Source organism: Ornithorhynchus anatinus, chromosome 1, assembly GCF_004115215.2.
Source record: "Ornithorhynchus anatinus isolate Pmale09 chromosome 1, mOrnAna1.pri.v4, whole genome shotgun sequence".
Taxonomy (NCBI): domain Eukaryota; kingdom Metazoa; phylum Chordata; class Mammalia; order Monotremata; family Ornithorhynchidae; genus Ornithorhynchus; species Ornithorhynchus anatinus.
In genome coordinates this window covers 135,498,376-135,524,739 of record NC_041728.1, presented here as the reverse complement: position 1 = coordinate 135,524,739, position 26,364 = coordinate 135,498,376, and the positions used below count along the sequence as shown (strand labels likewise).

Sequence of the window (26,364 nt, the reverse complement as noted above, 5' to 3'; positions counted from 1 at the left end):
GGAAATAGTGGCCTAATGGAAACGGCATGGGCTTAGGAGTCAGAGAGCGTGAATTCTAATCCCGGCTCTGCTACATGACTGCTTTGTGACCATGGGCAAGTCACTTCACTTCCTCTGTGCCTCACCTACCTCCTCTGTAAAATGGGGAGTAAGACTGTAAGCCTCATGTAGGATAGGAAATGAGTGCAATCTGAAAGAGCCTGGGCTTCGGAGTCAGAGGTCATGGGTTCGACTCCCGGCTCTGCCACTTGTCAGTTGTGTGACTGTGGGCGAGTCACTTAACTTCTCTGTGCCTCAGTTACCTCATCTGTAAAATGGGGATTAACTGTGAGCCTCACGTGGGACAACCTGATTACCCTGTATCTACCCCAGCGCTTAGAACAGTGCTCTGCACATAGTAAGCACTTAACAAACACCAACATTATTATTATCTAGCACTTAAAACAGTGGTGGCCAAGTGCTTAAAAAATGCCACAGTTATTATTATTATAGAATAATAATGCAATAATAATACAGAGGCAGCATGGCGTAGTGGATAGAGCACAGGCCTGGGAGTCAGAGGGTCATGGGTGCTAATCCCGACTCTGCCACTTATCTGCTGTGTGACCTTGGGCCAGTCACTAACTTCTCTGGGCCTCAGTTGCCTCATCTATAAAATGGGGATTAAGACTGTGAGTCCCACATGGGACACTTTAATTACCTTCTATGTACTCCAGCGCTTAGACAGTGCTTGGTACATAGTAAGAGCTTCAGAAATACCATTATTATTATTATTAATAATAATACTGGAGATACAGGTGGGGGTTATAGCAGCAAATGGCAGTGGGATCTTTCTACACACCTGAGGAATCTCTTTCCTATCTATGGAACCTATCACACACCTATAGGACCTAACAAAACTGCCCCAACAGTTCGTGTTTGCAATGGTCTATGGGGGTGGTACAAGCTCAGAGAACATCTGCTAACTCTGTGGCATTGTACTCTCCCAAGCTATTGGGACAGTGTGCTGCACACAGTAAGCGCTTGATAAATTCCACTGATCAATTTTACTGACACCCATGACCTTGGACAACCTCCTAGTAAATAAGGTAACAGGGACCCTGTCCTGGGGCACTTGATAAAAGTCCTTCAAACGTCCAGGAAATCAATCCATCAGTGGCATCTATAAAGCGCTTACTATGCTCAGATCACTATACTAAGCACTTTGGAGAGTACAGTGGACCAGGGTTCTAAACCCAGCTCCGCCCCTTATCAGCTGTGTGACTTTGGGCAAGCCACTTAACTTCTCTGGGCCTCAGTGACCTCATCTGTAAAGTGGGGATTTAAGACCGTGAGCCTCACGTGGGACAACCTGATTACCTTGTGTCTACCCCAGTGCTTAGAATAGTGCTTGGCGTCTAGTAAGTGCTTAACAAATACCATCACCATTATTATTATTATTACAGTGCAGCAGAATTAGCAGACACGCTCCCTGTCTACAGTCTAGAGGGAAGTGCAAGTTGTGCTAAAAACCAGCAGAGCCAGATCCAGCCAGCCAGATTACTCCCTCCCTTCTCTTTCAGAGAGCACAGTTCTGTGATCAACCAGCAGATTTGACAGGAAGCTCCCTGGAGCTATTTTTCATTTTCACTAGCACGGAGTTACTTGGCTGGCACGGGGACCCAAATCAGCTGTTTCTCAGACCTGAGAAGACGTGGTTGGAGAGCACATTGGACACGCCTGCGGCTGGAGGAACTGAAGGTCCGAGATGGGAAGTGACATGAATCTGCCTTGGGTCAGCTGGTGAAATCATTTCAGTAGAAGACATCAACTCTCTAGGTAAAGAGATAAGATTTCGGTTAAGGGACTGGCTTTTTTCAAGGCAGTGGGGTTTTTAGAACATGGGCCTGGGTAAGTCACTTAACTTCTCTGTGCCTCAATTACCTCATCTGTAAAATGGGAATTAAGACTGTGAACCCCAAGTAGGACAACCTTAGAACACGTTGGGGTGGATATAAGCCCTGCTACTCTCCTGCTTTGTGACCTTGGGCAGGTCATCTCTTCCCTCCCTAAAAGCCATCTTCAGCTCTTCGCTCTCCAGTGGCTTCTTCCCTATGGCTTTCGAACATGCCCATGTCTCCCCTATCCTAAAAAAAACTCCTCCTCCCTTGACCCCACGGCTCCCTCTAGTTACCACCCCATCTCCCTCCTATCATTTCTCTCCAAATTCCTGGAACGAATGGTCTACATCCATGGTCTCAAATTCCTCTTCTCCAATTCTCTCTCTGACCTCCTCCAATTTGGCTGCTGTCCCCTTCATCCCACAGAAAACGTCCTCTCAAAGGTCACCGATGACCTCCTTCTTGCCAAATCCAATGGCCTCTATTCCATCCTAATCCTCCTCAATCTCTCAGCTGCCCTCAATATTGTCGACCACGCCCGTCTCCTGGAAACGATACCTAACCTCGGCTTCACTGACGTTGTCCTCCCACCCCCTAACTGGGGAGGTCCCTCAAGATTCAGTTATGGGTCCGCTTCTATACTCCATCTAAACTCACTCCTTTGGAAAACTCATTTGCCCCCATGGCTTCAACTACCACCTCTATGTGATGATACCCAAATCTCTATCTCCAGTCCTGATCTCTCTCCTTCTCTGCAATCTTGAATTTCCTCTTGCCTTCAAGACATCTCTACTTGGATGTCCTTCCATCACCTCAAGTTTAACGTGTCCAAAACACAACTCCTTATCTTCCCACCCAAATCCTGTCCTCCTCCTCACTGTCCCATCACTGTAGATGGCACCACCATCCCACCAGCCCAAAACCTCGGCCTTATCCTCGACTCCTCTCTATCGTTCGACCCACGTATTCAATCCACTAAATCCTACCGGCTCCACCTTTACAATATTGCTAAAATCTGCCCTTTCCTATTTCCAAACTTCTACTAGGTTAGCCCGATCACTCCTCTCATCCCACTTGGATTACTGAATCAGTCATCTTGCTGACCTCCCATCCTCCTGACTGTCCCCACCCCAGTCCATACTTCACTCTGCTGACTGGACCATTTTTCTACAAAATCGTTCAGACCATATTTACCCTCTCCTTAAGAAACTCCAGTGGTTTCCCATCCGCCTCCACGTCAAACAAAAACTCCTCACCATTGGCTTTAAAGCAGTCCATTACCTTGCCCTCTACTATCCCACCTCACTACTCTCCTACTACATATCATACTGTATTATGTTGCTATATTACCGATTTCGTTTGTTACTGTTTACTGTTGTCAGTGCTGCCAACCACCTCTCTGGCCTCACCATGTCCCTCCTCCCCCCCTCCTCCCGCCCGCCCCCTCCTATCCTCCCCTTCCCCTTCCCCTCTCTCGCTCAGCTCTTTCCCGCTCTCTCCTCTGTCTCCTCCCCCCTTCCCTCCCCCGCCCTAGAACCCCACTTTACCAGCACTACCCCTCTTCCCCCTCCCCCTACTGTCCCCCCCCACCAAACCCCCTCCTCACCTCCTCCCCCCTTCTCTCTTCCCCACCCACGCCCCCTTCCAGTCCTCCTGTCCCACCGCTACCCCTCATCCCCCACTCCCCGTCCAGGGCCCCGCCACCTCCTTCCCATCCAAACCCTCCCCTCCCCCCGCTCTCCCACCCCCCACCCCCGCCTTGCACCCACAGCTACTTTCAAGTGTGCCCTCTGGAACCCCCACTCCATTACAGGTAAACTACCTTTCGTCCATGACCTTCTCCTCTCCCACTCTCTCCTCCTCCTCGCCCTTTTGGAAACGTGGCTCACTCCCGAAGACACGGTCTCCGCCGCGGCTCTCTCCGGCGGAGGCCTCTCCTTCACCCACTCCCCAAGACTCACCGGTAAGGGAGGAGGCGTCGGCTTCCTCCTCTCGCCCCGTTGCCGCTTCCGCACTATCCCTCCTCCTCCCTCCCTCTCCTTCCCCTCCTTCGAAGCCCATATCATTCTCCTCTAGCACCCCCTCCGGATACTTGTCGCCGTCATCTACCGCCCTCCCGGTCCCACCTCCGACTTCTTCAACCACCTAGACCCCTTTCTCACCTTCCGCCTCTCCTTCTCTCTGCCCACTCTGATCCTCGGAGACTTCGACATCCACACGGACGTACCCGACGACTCCTCTGCCGCCCGCCCGCTATCCCTCCTCCACTCTGCCGACCTCCTGCTCCACCGTACCGCGCCCACTCACCGACTCGGTCACACCCTCGATCTCGTCATCTCCTACCGCTGCACTGTCTCCTCCCTCGCCGACTCTGAAATCCCTCTCTCTGACCATAACCTTCTCACCTGCCTCATCTCTCACACTCCCTCCCCCTGCAGATCTTCGCTACTGCCCCACAGAGACCTCCGCTCTCTCGATCCCATCCGTCTTTCCAAAAGCATCTCTCCTCACCTCGCCGCCCTGTCCTCACTTCCCACTCTCGACGATCGGGTCTCCGCTCTCAACTCCACCCTCTCTACTCATCTCGACTCTCTCGCCCCCCTTTCCCTCTGCCGCTCTGGCTCCGCTAACCCACGTCCCCGGATCGCCTCCTCCGTCCGCCTCCTACGCTCCTATGCTCGAGCTGCCGAGCGTTGCTGGAGAAAGTCCAAGCACCGAGACGACCTCACACACTTCAAATTTATCCTTTCCTGCCTTTCCTGCCTCCGCCAGGCAAAACCTCTTCTCCTCCCTCATCGACATCCATGCCCGTCACCCCCGCCGATTGTTCCGGACCTTTAACTCTCTCCTTAGGCCCCGTGTGCCTCCCCCTCCCCCATCTCTCACCCCCAATGATCTGGTCACCTACTTCATCACAAAAATCAACACAATCAGGTCTGAGTTCCCCAAAGTCACCCCTCTCCCACTCCCCTCCCCCCCACCAACCCTCTCCCCTACTTTCCCATCCTTCCCATCAGAGGAGATCTCCTCCCTCCTCGCAAGTGCCACCCCCTCCACCTGCGCCTCGGACCCCGTTCCCGCTCACCTTATAAAAAACATCGCCCCTGCCCTCCTCCCCTCCTTAACTTCTATCTTTAACCACTCAATCTCCAACGGCTCCTTCCCCTCTGCCTTCAAACATGCCCACGTCTCCCCCATCCTAAAAAAACCCGCTCTCGACCCCACTTCCCCTTCCAGTTATCGCCCCGTCTCCCTACTACCCTTCCTTTCCAAGATCCTAGAACGAATCGTCTACAATCGCCGCTTAGAATTCCTTAACTCCCATTCTCTCCCGGACCCCCTCCGATCTGGCTTCCATCCCCTCCGCTCTACCGAGACTGCTCTCTCTAAGGTCACCCGTGACCTCCTTCTTGACAGATCCAATGGCTCCTACTCCATTCTATTCCTCCTCGACCTCTCTGCTGCCTTTGACACCGTCGACCATCCCCTCCTCCTCCACACCTTGTCTCACCTCGGCTTCATGGACTCCGTCCTCTCCCGGTTCTCCTCTTATCTCTCTGGCCGGTCATTCTCGGTCTCCCTCACGGGCGCCTCCTCCCCTTCCCATCCTTTAACTGTCAGAGTTCCTCAAGGGTCAGTTCTCGGCCCTCTTCTGTTCTCCATCTACACTCACTCGCTCGGTGAACTCATCCGCTCTCACGGCTTCGACTACCATCTCTACGCAGATGACACGCAGATCTACATCTCCGCCCCCATCCTCTCCCCCTCCCTTCAGGCTCGCATCTCCTCCCGCCTCCAGGATGTCTCCACCTGGATGTTGGCCCGCCATCTAAAACTCAACATGAGCGAGACTGAGCTCCTCATCTTCCCTCCCAAGCCCGGTGCTCTCCCAGACTTCCCTATCACCGTGGATGGCACGACCGTCCTTCCCGTCTCTTGGGCCCGCGATCTCGGTGTCATCTTTGACTCCTCTCTCTCGTTCACCCCGCACATCCTCTCTGTCACCGAGACCTGCCGGTCTCACCTTTACAATATCGCCAAGATCCGCCCTTTCCTCTCCACCCAGACGGCTACCTTACTGCTACGGGCTCTCGTTATATCCCGGCTAGACTACTGTGTCAGCCTTCTCTCTGATCTCCCTTCCTCCTCTCTTGCCCCGCTCCGGTCTATTCTTCACTCCGCTGCCCGGCTCATCTTCCTGCAGAAACGACCTGGGCATGTCACTCCCCTTCTTAAACACCTCCAGTGGTTGCCTATCGACCTCCGCTCCAAACAAAAACTCCTCACTCTAGGCTTCGAGGCTCTCCATCACCTTACCCCTTCCTACCTCTCCTCCCTTCTCTCTTTCTCCTGCCCACCCCGCATGCTCCGCTCCTCCGGCGCCCACCTCCTCACCGTCCCTAGGTCTCGTCTATCCCGCCGTCGATCCCTGGGCCACGTCCTCCCACGGTTCTGGAACACCCTCCCTCCTCACCTCCGCCAAACTGATTCTCTTCCCCTCTTCAAAACCCTACTTAAAACTCACTGAGCTCCCCTTCTCCCTCTACTCCCTCTACAGCCCCCCTTTCACCTCTCCGCAGCTTAACCCTCCTTTCCCCCATCTCCCTCTGCTCCTCCCCCTCTCCCTGCCCATCCCCTCGGCACTGTACTCGTCCGCTCAACTGTATATATCTTCATCACCCTATTTATTTTGTTAATGAGATGTACATCGCCTCGATTCTATTTAGTTGCCATTGCTTTTACGAGATGTTCTTCCCCTCGACTCTATTTATCCCCATCGTTCTCGTCCGTCCGTCTCCCCCGATTAGACCGTAAGCCCGTCAAACGGCAGGGACTGTCTCTATCTGTTGCTGACTTGTTCATTCCAAGTGCTTAGTTCAGTGCTCTGCACATAGTAAGCGCTCAATAAATACTATTGAATGAATGAATGAATGAATGAACATCCCAGCCCACACACTTTGCTCCTCTAATGCTAACCTTCTGACTGTGCCTCCATCCCTTCTGTCTCACCACCGACTCCTCACCCACACCCTGCCTCTGGCCTGGAATGTCCTCCCTCCTCAAATCCAACAGACAATTACTCTCCCATCCTTCAAAGCTTTATTGAAGGCATGTCTCCTTCAATAGGCCTTCCCCGGCAAAGCCCTTCTGAGACGCCCTGACTTGCTCCCTTTATTCATCTCCGCATCCCAGCCCCACAGCTGTAATTTATTTATTTATTTATTCATATTGATGTCTGTTTCCCCCTCTAGACTGCAAACTAACTGTGGGTAGAGAATGTATTTGTTTATTGTTATTTTGTACTCTCCCAAGTGCTTAGTACAGTGCTCTACAAACAGTAAGCACTTAATAAATACGATTGAATGAATGAATGAATGAATCTAACTTCCTTGGGCTTTAGTTTCCTCATGTGCAAAATGGAGATTCAGTATCTGTTCTCCCTCCTACTGGGACTGGGTACTCCACCTGGAACAGGAACCGTGTCCAGCCGGATTATCTTTTATAGCAATACTAACTGTGGTATTTGTTAGGTGCTTGCTATATGCCAAGCACTGTTCTAAGCACTAGGGTAGATGTACAGTAATCAGGTTGGGCATAGTCCATATCCCATCTGGGGCTTACAGTTTCAGTCCTCATTTTACAAATGAGGTAACTGAGGAAGTGAGAACTTAAGTGACTCATCCAAGGTCAGACAGCAGACAAGTCACAGAGCTGGGATTAGAACCCAAGTCCTCTTTCTACCGCCCACCCCGCACGCTCCGCTCCTCTGCCACCCACCTCCTCACCGTCCCTCGGTCTCGCCCGTCCCGCCGTCGACCCCCGGACCGCGTCCTCCCGCGGTCCCGGAACGCCCTCCCTCCTCACCTCCGCCAAATTGATTCTCTTCCCCTCTTCGAAACCCTACTTAAAACTCACCTCCTCCAAGAGGCCTTCCCAGACTGAGCTCCTCTTCTCCCTCTACTCCCTCTACCACCCCCCCTTTCACCTCTCCGCAGCTAAACCCTCTTTTCCCCCCACATGTCCCTCTGCTCCTCCCACTCTCCCTTCCCCTCCCCTCGGCACCGAACTTGTCCGCTCAACTGTATATATTTTCATCACCCTATTTATTTTGTTAATGAGACATACATCGCCTCGATTCTATTTAGTCGCCATCGTTTTTACGAGATGTTCTTCCCCTCGACTCTATTTATCGCCATCGTTCTCGTCTGTCCGTCCCCACCGATCAGACCGTAAGCCCGTCAGACGGCAGGGACCGTCTCTATCTGTTACCGACTTGTTCGTTCCAAGCGCTTAGTACAGTGCTCTGCACATAGTAAGCGCTCAATAAATACTATTGAATGAATGAATGAATGAATGATTCCCCAGTCTGTGCTCTATCCACTAGGTCACATATCTTCCACTCCAAATATCCATGCCAGTGCCTAGTACAGTACGTTATTTGGCCAGTAGTAAGCACCTAAATACCACAATTATTATTTTATGCTTTACCACATCATGTGGTTTTCTCTCACCTCTAACCTCAGTGGGGACAGAGGTGGCAGTCTTGGCCTACTAAAGCAGAAATCCAGCAAGCAACAGGACAGTGAAAGCAGAAGAGGAAATATTTAGCAGTTCCTAGAGGGATGAGAATCTAATCAAATCTATTTCCAGACTTTCTTTGACTGAGTCACTACCCTGACCACAACATTCCATTCTTATTTAATAGGCATAATTTCCTCTCAGGTCTAGCACTGAGTCAGTTGGATTAATATTTCATTGGCTGCCTGCCCAACTGTGATTTATTTTAAAAACATTCTTCTCAGCACCTTCCTGTGTGCTCTGTAAACCTGAACATTCATAAAACAGTGGATCTTGTTTCCTCCCTAGAGCATAGTAGTGTAAAAGTGTGGTGTATTGAATCTTTAAAAAACCCCACCAACAGCAAGGTTAGTGGAAAGAGCCCGGGTCCAGGAGTCAGAAGATGTGGGTTCTAATCTCTGTGGTACGACTTGCCTGCTGTGTGGCCTTGGGCAAGTCACTTCACTGCAATGGGCAGGGACTGTCTCTATCTGTTGCTGATTTGTACATTTCAAGCGCTTAGTACAGTGCTCTGCACATAGTAAGCGCTCAATAAATACTATTGAATGAACTTCACTTCTCAATGCCTCAGTTGCCTCATCTGAACAATGGGATTCAATACATGTCCTCCCTCCCATTTAGACAGTGAACCCCATGTGGGACAGCAACTGAGTCTGATCCAATTAATTTGTATCTACCCCAGTGCTTAAAACAATGCTTAGAACCTCGATCTCATCTAACTCCCCTCCGACCTTTTGCCCACATCTTACCTCTGGCCTAGAAAGCTTTCCCTCCTCATATCGGACAGATAATTGGTCTCCCCCACTTCAAAACCTTATTGAAGATACATCTCCTCCAAGAAGACTTCCCTAAGCCCTCCTCTCCTCTTCTCCCACTCCCTTCTGTGCCGCTCTTACTTGGTCCTTCATTCATCCTCCCTTCCATCCCCACAGCACATATGCATATATCTGCATGTATGTGTAATTTATTTACTCATTTATCTGTTTATTTATTTAGATTAATTTCTGACCACCCCCCTAGACTGTGTGTGAGCTCACTGTGGGCAGGAATGTGTCCGTTGTTATATTGTAACCTCCCAAGAGCTTAGTACAGAGCTTTGCTCATAGTAAGTGCTTAAAAAATATGATTAAATGAATGAACAGTGCTCGATGCATAGTAAGCACTTAATAAAAATGCACTTGCTATTATTATATTATCATTATTATTATAAAGTCAATAATCAGCAAAATCCTATCATTAACAAGTCAGGATTGACGATCAACTTGTGGACAAACTCACTGGTTTAATCTAAGAGACTTCCAATTTGTCAAAAGATTGAGACCATTGTTCATCTTTATTAATCCCCCCTTCTCAGCCCCACAGCACTTATTCATTCATTCATTAATTCATTCATTCATTCACTTATTAAGCACTTATTGTGTGCAGAGCACTGTACTAAATGTTTGGGAAAGTACAATACAATAATAAACAGTGACAGTCCCTGCCCACAGTGAGCTCACGGTCTAGGGTGGGGAGACAGACATTTATACAAATAAATAAAATTACAGATATATACATAGGTGGTGTGGGACCGGGAGCAGAGGAGAAGAGCAAAGGAAGCAAGTCAGGGCGATGCAGAAGAGAGTGGGAGATGAGGAAAAGTGGGGCTTAGTCTGGGAAGGCCCCGGGAGGAGATGTGCCTTCAAAAAGACTTTGAAGCCGGGAAGGGTAATTGTCTGTTGGATTTGAGGAGGAAGGGCGTTACAGGCCAGAGACAGGATGTGGGCCAGGGGTCGGCGGCGAGACAGGTGAGACGGAGGCACAGTGAGCACGTTAGCATCAGAAGAGCCAAGTATGTTAAGAAGGAGAGAAGAGAGGTGAGGGAGGAGGGGGTAAGAGGGTAAGATGATGGATTGCTTTAAAGTCAATGGTGAGGAGTTTTCGTTTGATACATGGTGGATACGCAACCACTGGAGACTTTTGAGGAGCAGAGTGACATGTCCTGAACATTTGTATAGAAAGATGATCTGGGCAGCAGAGTGAAATATGGACTGAAATGGGAAGATACAGGAGGCTGGGCGGTCAGCAAGGAGGCTGATGCAGTCATCCAGGCGGGATAGGGTGAGTGACTGTTTTAACGTGGTAACAGTTTAGATGGAGAGGAAAGGGCGGATTCTAGCAATGTTGTACAAGTGGGACCGACAGGATTTGGTGATGGCGTGAATATGTGGGTTGAATGAGAAAGAGTAGTCGAGGACAACACCAAGGTTAGGGGCTTGTGAGACGGGAAGGATGGTGGTGCCGTCTACAGTGATGGGAAAGTCCGGGAGAGGACAGGGTTTGGGTGGAGAGATAAGAAGCTCTGCTTTGGACATGTTAAGTTTAAGGTGACAGGAGGACATTCAAGTAGAGTTGTCCTGAAGGCAGGAGGAGATGCGAGCCTGTGATGCGAGAGGGAGAGAGATCAAGGGAGGAGATGTAGATTTGGGTATCATCTGCATTGAGCTGATAGTTAAAGTCATGGGAGCGAATGAGTTCTCCAAGGGAAAGTGTGTACACTTATGTACACATCTGTAATTTATTTATTTAAACAGACGCATTCCCTGACTACTTTGAGTTTACACTCTAGAGGGGGAGACAGACATTAAAATACATATAAATAAATTACAGATATGTTCGTAAGTGTTATGGAACTGCGAGGTGGGGGGATGAATCAAGGGAGCAAGTCAGGGTGACGTAGCAGGTAGTGGGAGAAGAGGAAAGCGGGGTTTAGTCAGGGAAGGCCTTTTGGAAGAGATGGGCCTTCAATAAGGCTTTGGGAGTTGGCAGACATGATTCCTGATCACAAGGAGCTTACAGGCTAGAGGAGGATCTTACAGATCATAAGAAATTAATTTAACACTGGATCAACAGAAATAGAGTTACTTTTGAATTGAATCCACCTACCATCCACCTACCAGGAACAGAATAGTATGTTGGAGACATATACCTGTCCATAAATCGAGGTTCAAACTGTGAGGGAATTGCTTGTAATCTCTGGTGTGCTGACCCTAACAGTGGAGGATTAACGGCCATCATCTGATTTCTCACCAGCATCTCTTGTCGCTGACGCAATTCTAATATAAAACAGATAAGTACATCAGAAGAAAATTGGAAGCAGTACCCACAGCAGAAATCAACTTTTTCTATACTGTTTGAAAAGTCTACTGAAAGCAAACAGAAGGTTTTGTTTTTTTTCTGTATTTCCCTAGCACCCGGGAGGGCTAAATATAAAATAGCTTTCTGCCACCCAGGATCCAGCGGGGGTGGACACGAAACTCTCTGCAAATTTATTTGTGATTTTTGGCTTAATACTTTTGCCCTTGAGAATTTTAATCTCCCTCTGACATCCTAAAAGCATGCTAATGCTATTCCAGATTGTACAGTCTAAACAAGAAGAAAATAGAAAGAGATTTGTAAATTCTACAAGGACCACATGCTTTTTTCATTGTTTATTTTGATCTCTCATGATTTAAATATACGAAAAAGTATATGTTTTCCCATATGATTGGTTTGTGGAAATGTTAAAAAAAAGAACAGGAAAAAGGGAAGGAATTTCTTGGTTAGAAAGGTTCCAATTTAGACAATCAGAGAGGGCTAATGCACAGGACTAATTAGATAATGTTCCCCAGATAAATACTTGCCACATAGGAATGTTCATAATTTTACACACACAAACACATACACACTGGTAATAGTGAAGAGAGGGAGACATGAAGGTGCTAATCTTATCCCTTATATTTCTTCATGTTAAATGTTAATATCTAATTTACAATAATAATAATAATAATAATAATGGTGATGATGATGGTATTTGATAAGTGCTTAACTATGTGCCAGGCACTGTATTAAGCACTAGGATGGGTACAAGCAAATTGGGTTGGACAGAGTCCTTGTCGCACGCAGGGCTCGGTCTCAATCTCCATTTTACAGATGAGGTAACCGAGGCCTGGAGAAGTAGCGTGACTTGCCCAAGGTCACACAGCAGACAAAAGGCAGAACTAGGATTAAAACCCATGACCTTTTGCCTTTTGACTCCCAGGCCCGTGCTCTATCCACTACCCTATGCTTGAATCCCTTTTAGAGCCTAGTATCTAAAGTAGAAGCCAAACTGGACTTTCTGTTCAGATCCAGTTATGGGTTCTGGTTGCCTGAAGGGCCCACAGACACTAAAAGCAGACAGGAAAGGGCTCTTGCCTTTTCAAAAATAGTAACTTGAAGAAACTTCTTTCTGCTTTGCCTCCAGTTTTAAGCAGCTGTATTTTACAAGCGGCCCTCTCAGGGTCACACCTGGAGAGTTTCCAGTCCTCTACCAGTCTCAGCTACAGGAGCGAGAGTCAAGCGGAGGCCTGTCCAGTCCATTCCTAGCTTGGCCGGTGGCTAGCCAGTGGAAGGCAACCTGCTACAAGTCAAAACTCACCCCGTGGTGGGCAGCAGCGGCATGGGAGAGAGTCGAGGGCGGAGACTCGAGTTTACTGCACGGAAGGCGGCAGCGGGAAACCACTTCCATATTTTGACCAAGAAAACTCTATGGATCCACTACCAGAACGATTGTGGATGGAGACCGGGGCGTTCCGGGAGAGTTGTGTCCGAGGGGTCGCTACGGGTCGGAAACGACTCGACGGCATAAAACAAGTTACAAGCAGACAAGCTAAACTGAAAACGAGTTCATGGGCCAACTCATTTTACAGATTCCAGTATCCCAAACTCAAGCCATCTAAAGGAAATTCTGTTTCTCTTCTTGAGGCTTCTTCATTCTTGGAATGGAGAACGCCCATCTCGGAGTTTCCGTGGACCTCTGTTCACATAGCCCGTTCCCTATTTTTGAAGGGCTTTGCAATCTTTCACCCTCCTGAGAAGAGAGAGTTCAGTTTTCCCCAGCCTAACAGGGAGTCACAGAGAGTGGATTAAATGCTTGGAACTCGATCTGGGACAAATAGTGTTTTTGACCCTGCCTCTTTTTAGCCTCCTGGACATTTGCCTCTTTAGGTTGGTGCTGTGACAATGGGACAAGGGAGAGGGAGGAGAAAAAGGGAAGAGAAAACAGAGACTAATGTGAGAGGCAGCGTGGCGTAGTGGATAGAGCACGGGCCCGGTACAGTGCTTTGCACATAGTAAGCTCTCAATAAATACTATTGAATGAATGAAAGAAGAACCTGGCTACTAATCTCGGCTTCACCAGCTGTCTGCTTTGTGACTTTGGGTAGGTCACTTAACCTCTCTGGGCTTCTGTTACCTCATTGTTAAAAAGGGGATTTAAGACCGTGAGCCCCACATAGGACCTAGACTGCATCCAAGCAGATTAGTTTGTAGCTAACCCCAGCACTTGGTAGAATGCCTGGCACATAGTGAGCCTTAACAAATGCTATATATTTATATGCATATACAAATATATTTATCTACAGGAATCTTTTCCGTCTCTTCCCTTGGGCATGAGAAGCAGCGTGGCCTAGTGGAAAGCGCCTGGGCTTTGGAGTCAGAGGACATAATAATAATAATGTTGGTATTTGTTAAGCGCTTACTATGCGCCGAGCACTGTTCTAAGCGCTGGGGTAGATACAGGTTAATCAGGTTGTCCCACGTGAGACTCCCAGTCTTAGCAGCGTGGCTCAGTGGAAAGAGCCTGGGCTTCGGAGTCAGAGGTCATGGGTTCGACTCCCGGCTCTGCCACTTGGCAGCTGTGTGACTGTGGGCGAGTCACTTAACTTCTCTGTACCTCAGTTCCCTCATCTGTAAAATGGGGATTAACCGTGAGCCTCACGTGGGACAACCTGATTCCCCTGTGTCTACCCCAGTGCTTAGAACAGTGCTCTGCACATAGTAAACGCTTAACAAATACCAACATTAATCCCCATTTTACAGATGAGGTAACTGAGGCAACGAGAAGGCAAATGACTTGCCCGAAGTCACACAGCTGACGGGTGACAGAGCCGACATTAGAACCCATGACCTCTGACTCCTAAGCCCGTGCTCTTTCCACTGAGCCACACTGCTTCTCTAATCCCGGCTCTACCACATGTCTGCTGTGTGACCTTAGAAAGTCACTTCTTTTTTCTGTGCCTCAGTTCCCTCATCTGTAAAATGGGGAGTAAGAGTGTGAGCCTCATGTGGGACAGGGACTGTTTTCCAACCGGATTACTTTGTATCTACCCTGGTGTTTAGAACAGTGCTTGGCACATAGTAAACACTTAACAAATATCACAATTATTATAATTATGATCTATTCTGTCACATAGGCCTCCCCCAACCATCTCTGCTCCTACTCAAGCTAACAGTTGGCCAGCATCTGTGATCGGGAGGGTTTGCCCAAATAATTACCTTTTACCCAAATAATTACCCACATGGGTGGGGTTTTTATTTTCCCGCTTGGTTCATCCACCACCCCACCCTTCAAAATCAGCTGACCGTCTCTTCCATTTTAAAGATTGTAAAGCGGAACAATAAAAAGGCTTAATTTTGCTAGCAGTGATCAAGCAAATGGAGGATGAATGAGATGGGGGAAGGGCAGCATAATTTTCCAATCTCATAACCAAGTCACCGCATCTTCTCCCACCCACTCCTAGTCATCATCAATCAATCAATTAATGGTATTTATTGAGTCCTTACTGTGTGCAGAGCACTGTACTAAGCGTTTGGGAGAGTACAATAGAACAGAGGTGGTAGACTCGAGAAGCAGCGTGGCTCAGTGGAAAGAGCTCGGGCTTGGGAGTCAGAGGTCATGGGTTCGAATCCCAGCTCTGCCACTTGTCAGCTGTGTGGCTGTGGGCAGGTCACTTAATTTCTCGGTGCCTCAGTTACCTCATCTGTCAAATGGGGATTAAAACTGTGAGCCCCACATGGGACGACCTGATCACCTTGTATCCCCCAGCGCTTAGAACAGTGCTTTGCACGTAGTAAGCGCTTAACAAATACCACCATTTTAGACTTGCTCCTTGCCCACAATGAACTATTCAGCTACTGGAAATGTTCTTAAACTGCTTCAGGGTCAGAAAGTTTGACTCTATTAAAGAATTACTACGGAGTGAAAGGTGTTCTCATAGTCTGACACTTTTGGGACACGTAAGCTCGTTGAGGGCAAGGACTCTGCCAACTCTGTTGTATTGTACTCTCCCAAGCGCTTAGTACAGCGCTCTGCACAAAGTAAGGACTCAATAAATACCACTGATGATGATGATAATGAAATGTAGGTAGGGATAAGGGAAGAAGACGACGAAAGACATAGAGCTGGGGAAAGACAGAGTAGAGAAGGGGAGAGGAAGGGGAGGGAGAGAGAAAGAGAGATGCTAAGTGGTTCGGGACTCACCCAAGTACCAAACCAAATCCCTAAAATGCTCCAGAAACCCAAAAGCCTAAAATGTTGCTTGAGATCAAGCTCTGTGGGGTTCTAAGATGTCTGGCTTACCTCCTGCTGTGAACCCACTCGCCATTCGATATAAATGTTTTTCTTCTAAAGGCCCAGGCTCTCCAAGCAGGGACATCTTCCGCAGGTGTTCTGGAGGCGTCATCCTGTATAAGAGCACAATTTTATGTTTTTTCTAGACCAACTACTTAGTAGCTACATCCACTATTTAGCAAGACCCCCCCCTCCGCACCCCCACCAAATAACCCATTTATTTATTCGTTCATTCATTCAATCGTATTTATTAAGAGTTTACTTTTAGAATGTGTAATTCAGTAATAATGACTGTCATTTTTGTTAAGCGCTTACTAAGTGCAGGCACTGTACTGGGGTGGATACAAGCAAATCGGGTTGGATACAGTCCCTGTTCCACAGGGGGCTCAAAGTCTCCATCCCCATTTTATAGATGAGGTAACTGAGGTAAAGAGAAGTAGAGTGACTTGCCCAAGGTCACACAGCAGACAAGTGGCAGAGTTAAGATGAGACCTTCTGACTCCTAGGTCAGTGTTCTATCGACTACACAATCCACTCTCCTCTTCAAAGGCAGCTCATCACCCCTGCCCAGGAGCTACAGCCGGTGAGAAATATGGTGACCCAGCTATAGAACACACTCTGGTCTGAGTAGTATAATAATAATGATGGTACTTGTTTATTATTATTATTATTATAATTAATAATAATATAATAATTAATAATAATAATAACAGTAGTATTTGTTTAACGTTTACTTTGTGCCAAGCACTATTCTAAGCTCTGGGATAGATACAAGTTAATCAGGCTGGACACAGTCCCTATCCCACATGAGGCTCTCACTCTTAATCCCGGCTTGGCCACTTGTCAGCTGTGTGACTGTGGGCAAGTCACTTCACTTCTCTGTGCCTCAGTGACCTCATGTGTAAAATGGGGATTAAGACTGTGAGCCTCACGTGGGACAACCTGATGACCCTGTATCTACCCCAGCGCTTAGAACAGTGCTCCGCACGTAGTAAGCGCTTAACAAATACCAACAGTATTATTTTACAGATGAGGCAACTGAGGCCCAGAGAAGTGGAGCGACTTGCCCAAAGTCACACTGCAGGCATGTGGCCGATGACATGATCTTTATAGGTGCAAGCTGAAGGCCTAAATCAGTCTTATAGAGTGGCTCCCAAATTATTTGAACTGGAATATGAAATTTTCCCAAGGCCTTCCCCACCCCCAAGTTAGTTGGGTCATAATGATCGATCGATCAGTGGTATTTACTGAGCGCCTACTATGTGCAGAACACTGTACTAAGCGCTTGGGAGAGTACCATACAGCAGAATTAGCAAACACTTTCTATGCCCATAATGAGCTTACGATCTAGAAATGGCACCACTGACAACATTTTGCTTAGGGTCGAGCAAATGGGAAAAATTGTCTCAGAGCCCACATTCCAGGAGGGCTCTTCCTTCTGACAAGGGACAAAATCATTTAATGTGAGACTTACATTCATTCATTTATTCAACCGTATTCATTGAGTGCTTATTCTCTGCAAAGCACTGTACTAAGCACTTGGTAGAGTACAAAATAACAGACACATTCCTGCCCACAACGAGCTCACAGTTTAGAAGCAGCATGGCTTAGTGGAAAGAGCCCAGGCTTGGGAGTCAGAGATCATGGGTTCTAATCCCAGCTCCACCACTTGTCTGCTGTGTGACTTTGGGCAAGTCACTTCACTTCTCTGTGCTTCACTTAGCTCATGTGTAAAATGGGGATTAAGACTGTGAGCCCCACGTGGCACAACCTGATTACCTTGTATCTACCCCGGTGTTTAGAACAGTGCTTGGCACCTTGTAAGTGCTTAACAAATACCATTATTATTATTATTTTATTTTTTTGGTAATTGTTAAGCCCTTACTACGAGCCAGAAACGGTACTAAGAACTGGAATAGACACAAGATAATTAAACTGGACATAGTCCATGCCCCACATGGGGCACATGGTCTTAATTTCCACACAATGTCTTTCCACACAAGTGGAAAGAGTCCAGGCCTGGGAGTGAGAGGGCCTAGATTCTAAGCCTGGCTCTGCCACTTGTCTGCTGTGTAACCTTGGGCAAGTCATTTCAGTTCTCTGTGTCTCAGTTACCTCATCTGCAAAATGGGGATTAAGACTGTGACCCTGTGTTGGACAGGGACTGTGTCCAATCTAATAATAATGTTGGTATTTGTTAAGCGCTTACTATGTGCCGAGCACTGTTCTAAGCGCTGGGGTAGACAAAGGGGAATCAGGTTGTCCCACGTGGGGCTCACAGTCTTAATCCCCATTTTACAGATGAGGGAACTGAGGCACAGAGAAGTGAAGTGACTTGCCCACAGTCACACAGCTGACAAGTGGCAGAGCTGGGATTTGAACTCATGAGCCCTGACTCCAAAGCCCGTGCTCTTTCCACTGAGCCACGCTGCTTCTCCGCTTTAAGACGCTCCATCGGCTCCCCCCCTCCTACCTTACCTTTCTACCACAAGCCAACCGCTCCGCTCCGCCGACGCCAACCTACTCGCTCCGTCTCGATTCGCCCGTCTCGCCACTGACCCCTGGCCCACCTCTTTCCCCTGATCTGGTAATCCCTCTCCTTTCCTATCCGACAGACCGCCACTCTCCCTAGCTTCAAACCCCCGCTGAAATCATCTCTCCTCCAAGAGGCCTTCCCTGACTTAACCTCATCTCCCCACCCTATTAACCCTCCCTTCCGCGTCGCCTAAGCACTTGCATCTGTATCCCTTATAAACTTTGATTCTCACCCCACCCCGGCCCCGTAGCCTTTAAGTTCACATCCCTGCTGTTTCCCCTCCCTGTAATTTATTCCAATTACTACCTCTCCCCCTAGACCGTTCGCTCCTTGAGGCCGGGGATCACGCCTTCCGACTATCGGACTATCTTCTCCAAAGGACTTGATACCGTACTCCGCACACTGTAAACACTTAAATAATCATTAATAATAACGACGGCATTTGTTAAGCACCTACTCTGTACTAAGCGCCGAAGAAACAATCTGATTACTTTGCATCTACCCCAGTGCTTAGAACGACGCTTGGCACATGGTAAGTGTTTAACAAATACTATTATTAATGTTATCATTACGCCCCATTTTCCTCTGACTTCCCTCACTCCTCTGATCCCAAAATGAATGAACGTGCACCAGGCTTCTTGTCTGGAGCTCTGCCGTTCACCTAGGAATGGCCCTGGCTGTGGAAACGACATCTGTCTGTGGAAATCAGAAATGATAGACAAAAGGATCGTGATACCTTCTTGACCTCTGGCCTAATTTGGTGGGGGTTCTGTGCTTGTCTGCAGGATAATTGTGTTCCAGACCACCGGGAACATCAGAGAGATAACCCATCTGCCTTCTCACCACACACCCTGGAGGCAGCTGCATCAAGGAAACTGGCTCTTTCTTAAGGTCCCAAAGTTTGAACTTGGAGGAAGGCTATCTGAGGAATGCTCCGGAACCCACTTGACCTGTTCCAACAGATCCTTATTTCATCAGCCTTCAGGCCCGTACTTGAAGTTCCAAATGGAAGATCTTCACGTACCTCTAATGTACCTTAAAATCTTGTTCTCTCATCTCAGTGGGTGGAAAATGGCTTCCCCACTTCCTCTTGCTATCAGCTAAGCCTCTGAACCTGCAACTTCCATGAATTATTCTCAGACATTCATTCATTCATTCATTCAATCATAGTTATTAAGCACTTACTGTGTGCACAGCACTATACTAAGTTCTTGGAAAGTACAATTCGGCTACAGATAGAGACAGTCCCTACCTCAGGTTCACAATCTAGAAAGGCTTACCTTTCCATCTCCCCTCAGCTCAACTTGGACCCCCATCGAATTAGACACGAGCACATACCAGGTGGGATCAAGGGCATTTCTGAAAACATCCTCCGGACTGCAAGTTCATTAGCAATTACTCTCCTCCTGTTCGAAACGTTACTGAAGGGACATCTCCTCCAAGAGGCCTTCCCTGTCTAAGCCCCCTGTCCTCTTCTCCCACTCTCCTCTACATCGCCCTGACTTGCTTCCTTTATTCATCCCTCCTCAACACTTTAGAGCAAAACTGTAATTTATTTATGCATATTAATGTCTGTCTCCCCTATAGACTGTAACTTCACCGTGGACAGGGAATGTGTCTGTTTATTGTTGTATTGTAATAATAATAATGGTAATAACTATGGTATTTGTTAAGCACTTACTATGTGCCAAGCACTGTTCTAAGCACTAAGGTAGATACAAGGTAATCAGGTTGTCCCATGTGGGGTTCACAGTCTTAATCCTCATTTTACAGATGAGGTAACCGAGGCACAGAGAAGTGAAGTGACTTGCCCAAGGTAAAACAGCAGACATGTGGCGGAGCCGGGATTAGAACCCACATCCTCTGACTCCCAAACCCTTGCTCTTAATAATGTTGGTATTTGTTAAGCGCTTACTATGTGCAGAGCACTGTTCTAAGCACTGGGGTAGATACAGGGTAATCAGGTTGTCCCACGTGAGGTTCACAGTCTTCATCCCCATTTTACAGATAAGGGAACTGAGGCCCAGAGAAGTGAAGTCACTTGCCCACAGTCACACAGCTGACAGGTGGCAGAGCCGGGATTCGAACCCATGACCTCTGGCTCCCAAGCCCGGGTTCTTTCCACTGAGCCACGCTGCTTCTCTTGCCACTAAGCCATTACCCTTGTACTGTCCCAGTTGCTCAGTACAGTGCTCTACGCTGAGTAAGATCTCAATAAATACGATGGAATGAATGAAGTTGTGGGCAGGGACCGCGTCTACCAACTCCGCCATATTGTATTGCCCTAAGCGCTCAGAACAGTGCTCTGCACAGAGTAAGTGCTCCAAAAATACTACTGATTGATTTGGTTGGTTGTGGAGAGACATTCTCACGTCGGGCGAGACACTGGGGAGGGCCTGAAAATCCCACCCCAAAGTGGAGCCGTTATGCCAGCTGGCTAGGGCTGCATTCACCGAGGGCTCTCCCTGATCCTATTGCCCAAAATCCTGGCTGCGCAGCACATTACGAGGATGAAGACAAATTAATCTCCAACTTTGGAGTCTTACCCTCAGCACACCCTTCTTGGCAGCAGAACCAACATCTCGCCCAGGACTAATTCTGTCTCAACTTATTAGGCGAGAAGTGGCAAGACGTGGGACTTGAGGAACTAAAAGCATTTGCCAATCTGAGCGGATGAGCGAGTGTTCCAGTCTGTACCCGGCGGTTGGGTTGTACAAAGACGGGTCATAGAAAGCTGCCCGCTTGGTTTGCTAAAAATCCCCACTCCGAACGGTATACGAAGTATATGGGGCATAAGGCCCGGGCACATCAATTAAAATGGCATTCTTTTAGGATGTTTTTGATAAATTCAGTGTACGCGTCACTATTTTCAAAGATTGGCTAGTCTTAATTCTGTTATTCTTCTGGAAACACAAAAGCCCGAGTAGCATTAATCGTTGATTTAAGTTCTTCAAAATACCATGCGCTGATGATTCAGGATTTTTGACAGTATCTGTTAAGCACTTACTGTGCGCCAGGGACTGAACTAAACACTGGGGTAGTCACCAGATAATCAGGTTGGACACAGTCCAAGTCCCTCACTGGGCTCGCAGTCTTAATCCCCATTTTATAAATGAGGTAACTGAGGCACAGAGAAGTGAAGTGACTTGCCCAAGGTCACACAGCAGACAAGTGACGGAGCCGGGAATAGAACCCAGATTCTCTGACTGCCAGGCCCGTCCTCTATCCACTAGGCCATGTTGCTTCTCAAGTCCTAAATTCTAACATCTGCTGGAACACACGTGCACTACATATTTTGGATAGAACAAACGGCATAACCAGTGGCATGGCTCAGTGGAAAGAGCACGGGCTTGGGAGTCAGAGGTCATGAGTTCGAATCCCGGCTCTGCCACTTGTCAGCTCTGTGACTGTGGGCAAGTCACTTAACTTCTCTGTGCCTCACTTACCTCATCTGTAAAATGGGGACTAACTGTGAGCCCGACATGGGACAACCTGATGACCTTGTATCTACCCCAGCGCTTAGAACAGTGCTCGGCACATAGTCAGCGCTTAACAAATACCAACATTATTATAATCTGGGAACGATTTTTTTGACCACATGCATCGGGATGCAGCGTCCAAAGAAACAGTTGTTCAACCGAGAACTCGGGACTGTTTTCCCAAAGGAGACGGAGGTCACATATTAGCATGCATGAGGCAAATTGTATATCCTCCACCCAGCTGGGTATTTCCTTTGGGACTGAAAGTTGCTAAACAGAGTTCCTTTTATGCTGTGACTGAACAACCAATATTGGGCTTTCGTTTTACATAAGATTTAGGCTAGGGTCAGGGATTGGGTTTTCATTCAATAGTAGTGAGGCGTTGCCGTAACCCATCCACACTCTCCCTCCCCACGTCTCCCCGGAACCAATGCAAATCGATCAATACTATTTACTGAGCATCTACTGTGATCAGGGCACGGAACTAGGGGCTCAGAGATCACTTAGCTTCTCTGGGCTTCTGTTTCCTCATCTGAAAAATGGAGATTAAATAACCGTTCTCCCTCCTACTTAGCCTGTGCACCCTTTGTGAGACAGGAATTGGGTTCTACCTGATCAATTTGTACCTACACTAGGACTTAGCACATAGTAGGTGCTTAAATACTATAGTCAATCACATTTATTGAGTGCTTTCTGTGTGAAGAACACTGTACTAAGCGCTTGTGAGAGTACAATATATCAATAAGCAGACATATTCCCTGCCCAAAATTAATTTACAGTCTAGAGTCTACACTTCACTATAATTATTTTCATTAGCAGTAGTAGTAATAATTATAACCGTTCAAAAAAGGTCAAAAGACACAATCTTTGCCCCCAAGGACTTTAAAATGGGTCAGATAAACACAAAAGTATTTACAGAGGGTAGAAAAAAGAAAATGAAAAGACAAAAAAGTGCTTAAATAGTAAAGTACCTTTTTATGGTATTTGTTAAGCTTTTAATATGTGCCAGGTACTAAGTGCTGGGGAAGAAACAAATTAATCAGGTTGGACACCGTCCCTGTCCCACAGGGGGCTCAAAATCTTAATCGCCATTTTACAGATGAGGTCACTGAGGCCCAGAGAAGTTCAGTGATTTGCCCAAAGTCACACAGAGGAGAAGTGTAAATTGATACGTTACACGGTTGGTAGGAGTTGAAGGTGTAGATTATGCCCAAGACACAATACCTCTCTACTGTGCCCTCTAGACTGTAAGCTCCTTATGGGCAGGGAATGTGTCTACTTATTGATAACAGTAATTATGGTATTTGTTAAGCGCTTACTACGTGCCAGGCACTGTACTACGCGCTGGGTTGGACACAGTCCCTGTCCCTCGTGAGGCTTACAGTCTCGATCCCCATTTTACAGATGAGGTAACTGAGGCCCAGAGAAGTGAAGTGACTTGTCCGAGGTCACACAGCAGACAAGTGGCGGAGCCGGGTTTAGAACCCATGACCTTCTGACTCCCAAGCCCATTCTCTATCCACTACGCCATGCTGCTTCTCTCCCAAGCTCTTAGTACAGTGCTCTGCACACCGTAAGCACTCAATAAATACGAGTGAATGAATGAATGAATGAATGAATCATAGTAATGGCTCACAGGACTGGAAAACCAATGGGATTGAGTACTGAAACAAATGTCTCCCACGATTAGACTGTAAGCCGGTCAAAGGGCAGGGGCTGTCTCTATCTGTTACCAATTTGTACATTCCAAGCGCTTAGTACAGTGCTCTGCACATAGTAAGCAATCACTAAATACTATTGAATGAATGAATAATAATAATGTTGGTATCTGTTAAGCGCTTACTATGTGCAGAGCACTGTTCTAAGCGCTGGGGTATACAGGGTAATCAGGTTGTCCCACATGAGGCTCACAGTCTTAATCCCCATTTTACAGATGAGGGAACTGAGGTACAGAGAAGTTAAGTGACTTGCCCACAGGCACACAGCTGCCAAGTGGTATAGGACGTAGTGGATAGAGCACGGGCTTGGGAGTCAGAAGGTCATGGGTTTTAATCCTGGCTCTGCCACATGTGTGCTGTATGACCCTGGGCAAGTCACTTCACTTCTCTTTGCCTCAGTTTCCTCATCTGAAAATGGGTATTGAGACTGAGACCCACATGGGACGGGGACTCGCTCCAATTCGATTTGCTTGTATCCACCCCAGCGCTTAGTACATTGCCTGGCACATAGTAAGCACTTAGCAAATACATTATTGTTATTATTATTACTATTATTTGTCTCACTCTGAAACCGAAAAGTACTTCACAAAAGCTTGAAATGGTCAGTGTCTGGAGTATTTGTAAATTGGAGCAAAAAAAAAACCCCACCCCACAAGAAAGGACGATTTTTAATATTTACCTAAAACTACCCATTCCTAAGTATACTGATGGAGAAGGGCGCATACCAACAGATTCTGTCTCCCTCTCTTCCCAACTCCAAGCTAATAATTTTGCTTTCTCTTCTGGGAAAGCAAAATTCTCTCCTAGGATTTAGAACAATCAGACACCCATAACAATCTCCACCCCAGTAGCCATTCCAGAAAGGCCACTTTCCAGAGTGGCCACAAGACCCACGGAGGACCACGCAGTTTTTTAGAAGTGATTAAGTGCTCGTTAGAAATAATTGCAGTATTTTTTCATTGCTTACTATGAGCCAAACCCTGTATTGATCGCCGAGGGAGATACAAGATAATCCTCAATTCAGTAACAAACAGAATTCTGTAACAATTTTTTCTCTGCTGGGATTGATAATCAATAATAGAGGAACTAGTGGCCAAAAAATACGCCAAAGATTAATGTTAGGAAGACTTGCTATGAAGAGCCCGGAAAAAGTCATGACGTGCAGATGTAACAATTGCCACAAAAACACAAATTGTCAACTCTATGGTGTTTCCAGTGACAATGTTTGGACCCAAAAACTGGACGGTAAAAAAGCTGGACAGGAAGAACATCGATTCTTTTGAAATGTGGCGTTGGAGAAGGCTTTTGAGGATACCATGGATTGCTCAAAAAGCAAATAAATAGATTTTGGAACAAATTATGCCAAAGTGGTTTTTGGAAGGCCAAATGACTCCACTTAGATGGGCATACTTTAGACACATTATCAGGAGGACTGATTCTCTGGAGAAGACACTAATGCTAGGAAAAGTCCAGGGAAAACATGGAAGAGGCAGATCGGCAGCTAGAGGGATAGAGACCACAATAACGATAACAGAAGAACCTTTAGAAAAGTTGTGGATTATGGCGGAGGACTGGACGTCCCGGAGAAAGTATATCCATGGAGTCGCTGTGAATCGGAATCGACTCGACGGCACTTAATATAATACTAAATTTCAGTCATGTCTTAAATCTGGGACATGTAAAATATATTCATCCCAGGTGGATTAAATTATTAAATCTAATTTACATTTCAATTTAAATATACATTAAGTACATTTCTGATGTGGCATAACCTGAATTTCTTCTGATAGCTCTGCATTAATACATAGTACCAAGGCGTGAACATTAAACTCTCACTGAAGCAGCAGAGCCAAGCCAAGATAACTGATAGCTCTTAGCATAACCAAATGGTGCTTTGGAAACTTATTGAATTTACCATTAGAACTTGGAAGAGTTCTAGAGCTTTTTTTTTCCTTAGAAAATTCAAAAATATTGAAGGGGGGAATTACATTTATTTCTCCACTCACCTTTTATTTCTTATCAGTCCACAGTTTCACTGCTTTTAGAGCTATTCTTATCTTCTTGAAGCCAGAAGGTTGATGGTCACCCATGAAACTCTAATCAAAATAAACAAACCTTAAAGCAGGGAGCCGGGATGGATTTTAATTCTGAAGATCAATACGAGTAGAAGATTTTTCTCCTAAGAAGTGTTGTCTTAGTGCTATTCGTCTGCGATATGAACTTGGCAAGTCACTTAACTTCACTGTGCTTCAGATATCTCATCTGTAAAACGCGGATTAAGTATGTGAGCCCTATGTGGGACAGGGACTGCGTCTAACCCAATTATCCCGTATCTACCCCAGTGCTTAGTACAGTGCCTGGCACATAGTAAGCGCTTAACAAAAAACATTTCCACAGTGGTTCATAGTACAAAGACCTGGAAAGGATAAAGCATTCTTCCTAAAGTAGTAACTGGAATGTAGTTGTGGGCATGTTTTTTAGCAGGATGTGTCAAAAATGAAGGAATCGTTGAGAACTTTGTGAATTTCTATGTGTCTGAATTATTCATCACTTTGGCAAGAAAAACCCGACATCCCTGTTCTAAAGAAATCCCATCAGTGTAGATCTGTATTACCAAACTAAAAATTAAGTAAACTGTAGATTCTATTCTACCTGTATTAACAGCGAGATCATGTCAGAGTAGAAATTCATCACCAGAAGAATGAAAGTTAAGAAGCCTCTTTTAATTTCAAACTGTGTTGAACGTCTGATTTTTATGATA

The 26,364-nt window shown here is 46.9% G+C and overlaps 1 protein-coding gene across 1 annotated transcript in view; it reads right to left on the bottom strand.

The window, feature by feature from the left end:
* SAMD7 (sterile alpha motif domain containing 7) overlaps positions 1-25,859 on the bottom strand; it is a 47,873-nt gene extending 22,014 nt beyond the window's left edge. Inside the window, exons 1-4 of the mRNA XM_039914383.1 lie at positions 25,610-25,859; positions 15,880-15,983; positions 11,428-11,554; positions 1,669-1,814 (exon numbers count right to left, since the gene is read on the bottom strand). Of these exons, the coding sequence (XP_039770317.1) occupies positions 1,669-1,814; positions 11,428-11,554; positions 15,880-15,982 (376 nt within the window). The 5' untranslated portion in view covers position 15,983; positions 25,610-25,859. The remainder of the gene's footprint in view (positions 1-1,668; positions 1,815-11,427; positions 11,555-15,879; positions 15,984-25,609) is intronic.
* Positions 25,860-26,364: the final 505 nt, after the last annotated feature.